The sequence below is a fragment of the Otolemur garnettii genome, unplaced genomic scaffold (genome assembly GCF_000181295.1).
Source record: "Otolemur garnettii isolate 467f Iridium unplaced genomic scaffold, OtoGar3 scaffold00074, whole genome shotgun sequence".
NCBI lineage: Eukaryota > Metazoa > Chordata > Mammalia > Primates > Galagidae > Otolemur > Otolemur garnettii.
In genome coordinates this window covers 2,927,375-2,932,833 of record NW_003852469.1, presented here as the reverse complement: position 1 = coordinate 2,932,833, position 5,459 = coordinate 2,927,375, and the positions used below count along the sequence as shown (strand labels likewise).

The 5,459-nt window shown below is 43.1% G+C and overlaps 1 protein-coding gene across 2 annotated transcripts in view; it reads right to left on the bottom strand.

Moving 5' to 3' along the window:
• The window catches only part of CCDC25 (coiled-coil domain containing 25), a 45,222-nt gene extending 41,159 nt beyond the window's left edge, over window positions 1-4,063 (bottom strand). For both annotated transcript variants that reach the window (XR_002774380.1, XM_003793940.3), the window contains exon 1: window positions 3,923-4,063. Coding sequence is in view for 1 of the 2 variants with exons in the window: in XM_003793940.3 (XP_003793988.1) it covers window positions 3,923-3,950 (28 nt within the window). In the remaining variant the exon portion in view is untranslated. The remainder of the gene's footprint in view (window positions 1-3,922) is intronic.
• Between the last annotated feature and the right edge of the window lie 1,396 nt (window positions 4,064-5,459).

Below are 5,459 nucleotides of genomic sequence, written 5' to 3'. Positions count from 1 at the left end.
GGCTGATGAATATGCTAAACTTTTAGCCAAGAGAACGAAGGAGGCCAAAGAAAAGCGCTAGGAACAGATTGTCAAGAGATGCAGGCTGTCCTCTTTGGGAGATTCCACTTCTAAGTCTGAATCCAGTCAAAAATAAGATGTTTTGAGTAACGAATAAATGAGATCATATCTCAAAAAAAAAAAAAAGGGAGAAGGGTAAATGCAGTAAAATGTTAGAAATTGAGCAATCTGGGAGACACATATATAGGAAATCTTTTCTTACTCTGGCAACTTTTTGGAAAAATGGAACTTCTGTCAAAATTAAAAATAAAAAGGAAAATGACTGCTGAGCAAGAGATCTGAATTAAGCTCCTTTTCCTGTTTTTTTTTTTTTTAAGGGAAAGTAAATTGAGTTATTCTAGTATATTTGTTATTCTCACCCAAATAATATGGTAGATTAGAACTGGTCATTTTGGAAATACCTTACTCAAGTGTAAAAACTAACCCATCAGAGGTGCTGTTATCGTAACTTAGAGAACAGCCTAGTCTAGTTCCAGACACATATTAAAGATACTAAAAATACAAGTGGACTTACTGAGCCAAGTGAAGGTATCCTTAAAACAGATGGGCTCCAATCTGACAATGGCAATATTTAAGATTCATGTTCCATTATTCCCTTATGAGACCACGAAAGAATGAAAATGGAACAAATTTTATTCAGAGATACTCATCGTAAAACAAAATGAAAGGTAGAAACACTTTCTATAGAGATATTCTTCCCATTTTAAAAATATTTTTATTGGGCGGCACCTGTGGCTCAAAGGAGTAAGGCACTGGCCCCATATACGGGAGATGGCAGGTTCAAACCCGGCTCTGGCCAAAACACTGCTAAAATATATACATATATATATTTTACGTACTAAACTATGAGTTGAGTTGGTTGAAAACTTGGCTATCCATACAAACTCATTTCCTGAAGATTCTATATGTTCCAGTTTTCTTTCTGTACTGCCAACATGTAAAGTTTTATTACTATTTTATTGTGAAAGTTAGGATTTTTCCATTAACTTTGCAATTTTAAAAGATATGCTACACAAGTGCAGTTTTATTAGAGTTAGAGGCCAAATATGTTTCCAACAGGAAGTTCGGACATTATAATAAAAGTCAGAGGATCCACAAATCTGCTGAAGTACTCTGGTCTATTAAGTGCACCTGTGTATGACTAGCTCTTAAAGAATTTAGACTTAAAGAATTTAGAACAGCTTTAAGAGGAATAGAGCAACTAGCATAAAATACACTTAGTACCTATACACCCTGCCTGTAATTTTTCTCCCCCTTGTTGGGGACTCATGAACGGTGAAGCTACATGAGATTCCTGAGTTATCAAGGATGAAGATATTTAGAGGTCTATAAAGGTATGCAATCTTTCTGGCTAGTTTTGAATTTTGTTTCTAGTATTCTAACAACATAGGTAATCCAACTCAAAACCACAGAGGCAGAGAAATAGTTTATGGCAGACTGTGGAAGCCTGAACTATAGAGAAAAATTACGAGATGTGGCGTGGGATGAAGGAGGATCTGTGAATTACGACTTCCCTGGGCCTCAATCTTCTCATCTTAGTACTTAATACGGTACTTAGGTAATTAGTACCTAAGTACTTAAGTACTTAAAGTATTACCCTATTTAAACCCACACAAACAAGTTTCCCTTACATCTCACCTTTAACTGGCAGCATAGAGAGTAGCAATAAAATGGTGCTATAAGTAACAACACAAAAAAATCATTCATTCAGCAAGCATCTATTAAGAACTATTATTAGCCAGACACTATGTTAGGGAAACAAGTACAGTAGCCCCACTTACTTGTGGGGAGATGCATTATAAGACCCCTAGTAGCTGCATGAAGCTGTAGATAGTACTGACCTTTAGCTATGTGTTGTGTAGTGATGCTTTGGTCAATGATGAGCCATATGTACCATGGTAGTCCCAAAAGATAATGGAAAAATTCCTACTGAAAAATTCCTACTTAGTGACCTCATAACCATTGTAAGGTCACAGCACAGCACAGTACCTGATATATATTTAAATATACAAACACTTAACCGCTGTGTTACCATTGCCTAGAGCAGTGGTTCTCAACCTGTGGGTTGTGACCCATAGGAACTGTATTAAAGGGTCAGGGAATTAGGAAGGTTGAGAACCACTGGCCTAGAGCATTCAGTACAATAACATGCTGTATATGTTTGAAGCCCAGGAGTAATATGCTACACCATACAGCCTAGGTATGCAGAAGGCTATACCATCTAGGTTTGTGTAAGTACATTCTACGATATTGAAACAAGAACAGAACCAACTAATTGATGCATTTATCAGAATATATTCCTGTCTTTTTGTTTGTTTGTTTGTAGAGACAGAGTCTTACTTTATCACCCTCAGTAGAGTGCCCTGGCATCCCAGCTCACACCAACCCCCAACTCCTGGACTTAGGCAATTATCTTGCCTCAGCCTCCAGAGTAGCTGGGACTACAGGCACTGGCCACAACAACCAGCCATTTTTTTGTTGCAGTTTGGCTGGGGCTGGGTTTAAATCCACCAACCTTGGTATATGGGGCCAGCGCCCTACTTATCAAGCCACAGGCGCCGCCCTATATTCCTGTCCTTAAATGACAGAACTGTACCAGTTTTTACAAAGTTTAATTGATGAACTAGGCACAAGAAATTAACAATAAGGGCTGGGCACCTGTGGCTGAGGGGCCAGGGCGCTGGCCCCGGACACCAGCGCTGGTGAGTTCCAAACCAGCCGCGCCTGTCAAACAACAACAAAAATAGCAGAGCATTGTGGCAGGCTGTATGTAGTCCCTTGGCCTCCCAAGAATTTGAGGTTGCTGTTAGCTGTGACACCAGGGCACTCTACTGAGGGCGACACAGTGAAACTCTGTCTCCAAAAAAAAAAAAAAGAAAAGAAAAAAAGAAAAGAAATTAACAATAAGCATATATTATTATACTGTGTACTCACCTTTCTTCCTGTGAAGATATGACCGCAGAAGGTGAAAGGGAGGAAGAGCTGGGACTACTGTAAAGAGATTCTGTCTATGCCCATCTATGCCCTCAGGGGGCTTACGCTCTAGCACACACAGACACCATTTAATACCACATGGTACGTGCAATGCTAACGGTATAAATGGAATGTTAAGTAGGTCAACTAAATGATACTGGGTTGGAAGCTAAGTCAGAAAAGGCATCTTGAAAAACAGGCCAGAGGTGTCCTAACAGAGAAGTTAACTGGGAGCTGATTTTAGACAAGGGGAATAACCTGAGCAGAGAAACGAAGTCGAGATCTACCATTTCCTGGAAACTAAAAGCACCCTTTCCTCGCATGCCAAAGACAAATCAGAAGCATTATCATGTCACTTTTTAATATCTGGGATATCAACTGCCCATTGGCTGTTATCAGCACTCCAGAGTCTTCATCACTTTCTGTTGCATCCCAGGTCCTACAACTTCCTTCCAGAGAGTAAGGAGCACTTATTTAAGAGTTATTTGGCAGGTGTCTCCTTTCACAAAGGAGGTAGCTACCAGAGTTCAGCCAAAACAGGGGAGAGTTGGTATGTGGGGGTGTGACGGGGCCCACCAACTCTGCCCAAATCCCGGGAGCGATGGGAGGTCTTTCGAATTGGGAACGAGAACTCGCAGATGCAAACACAGCAAGGATATCGCCCCTCCGCAACCCCAAGGCCCTAACAAGGGAACGCCGAGGACCACAGGGCAACTACGTGGAACTGACGCGCGGGAGGGGGGAACCGACCGGGCGCGGGAAGAGGCACTCACAGCCCAAGAGGCACTTTAGGACCCCGGTCAATCTCACCGGCGGGCTGGCGGGGGGGGGTCCCGGCTTCGGAGCCGGCTGTCAAGCAAGGACCCGAAAGAGCGAGGCGCCCACTCACCGCTGCTGCTGGTGAAGTAGAACACCATGATCCCTGAGACGGCGCGGCAACTCCAGCCCGGAGCAGCAGCACTCAACTCTCAAAGCTCAGGATACCAGAAGCACTGCTGCCACCCTTACCCCGGAACTCCTCCACCCACTTCCGGCGGACGTCGGGTCGCGTCATAACGCCGGCATACCGGCGCCATCTTTAATCCTGGCGAGGCCAGGGGCCTTAATGAGGAGTAGGGTAGATGATTTGCCGGTTGCGTGAAAGAAGATGGAGGTCCCCGGCGCCTTAATTAAACCCTCGGGGCTTTAGTTTCTTTATCTGTGAAATGAAGGTAATGGTCAGCTAACTCACAGGTTATTTTTCTAGGGTTAAATAAGTTAATAGGAGTAAAAGGTTTGGAAGATAGCCCTCAAACTCTCATAGAACTTAACTTTGACTTGATTATTTCTCATGAGAAAAGACCTTTTATCTGAGGAATGAGAGTACTTTACCTTATCAGGCCCAGGGAGAAGTTAAAATGAGACGACAATCACTGTCCTACTTCCTCTCCTTGAGCTCTCAGAATTGTCCACTATCCTACAAAGATTAATAATGCTTCACAGGACACTGTAACCCATTCCTATAGCTTAACATTGTGTAGCTAATCATTAATCAATGTTACTTTACTAAGTCAATGAGAATTCCTGACAACTTTCTATCTGCCCAATTCCAGCCCGCCTCCACCCCTTTTTTTTGGCTCGAGTAAACTAAATTGTATTTTGGGCCTCAGCCTCTTCCTGTTAGGTGGGCATCCTTAACTTCATTCTCACCGACATCTCGGAAGTTGAGCGCATCAGTTAACTAAAATTAAATTTTACAACGAAAAATTCTCCGCAGACCATCAGGAGCTGGTGACATAGAGATAATAACAATGAGTGCTTGAGGAACCTTCTGACTTTACAAAGCAAGAACCCAGCTATGTCCTGTAAACAGTAATTGTTTGAGTCTCTCATATCTCTTCTCTGTTAATATATATATCACGTAGATGGTGGTGAAGAGTAAAAGAAACAAAACATGTAGCGCATCTAAGAATGCCTGGCATGGAAGTAAAGGTTCACCCCGATTGAATTTTTTTAGTTTAACTTGAAAAATAAAGTAGTGAAATGGAAACCTAAAGTTACTAATACGAAAAAGTGACACTAAGGATCAAGCTTCAGATGTGAAAAGCAAGGGCCTCGAAAATCTTGGAGAGGATACTTCGTAAAAAACTTCCTGCACCAAGAGACCCCAGAATTAAAACTACAGCACCCAGAATGCTTCCAAACAAGGCTCCGGGAACGGAGCTCGGCTGGGCCGCAAGGTATTGTGGGAGGCGTGGTTTCCCAGAGAGGAGAGGTTTCCGCCTCCCAAGGGCGGGAGAATTTTGGCTATAGCCTCTCGGCGGTGGGCGGGGCAAGAGCCAGTGAGTCACCAATCACCGAGTCAGCCCCGGGAAGCGCTGAGCAGCGGCGAATCGGAACGCAGCGGCTTCCACCGCTCTTGGCGCGCGAGCATTTGAATACGCGCT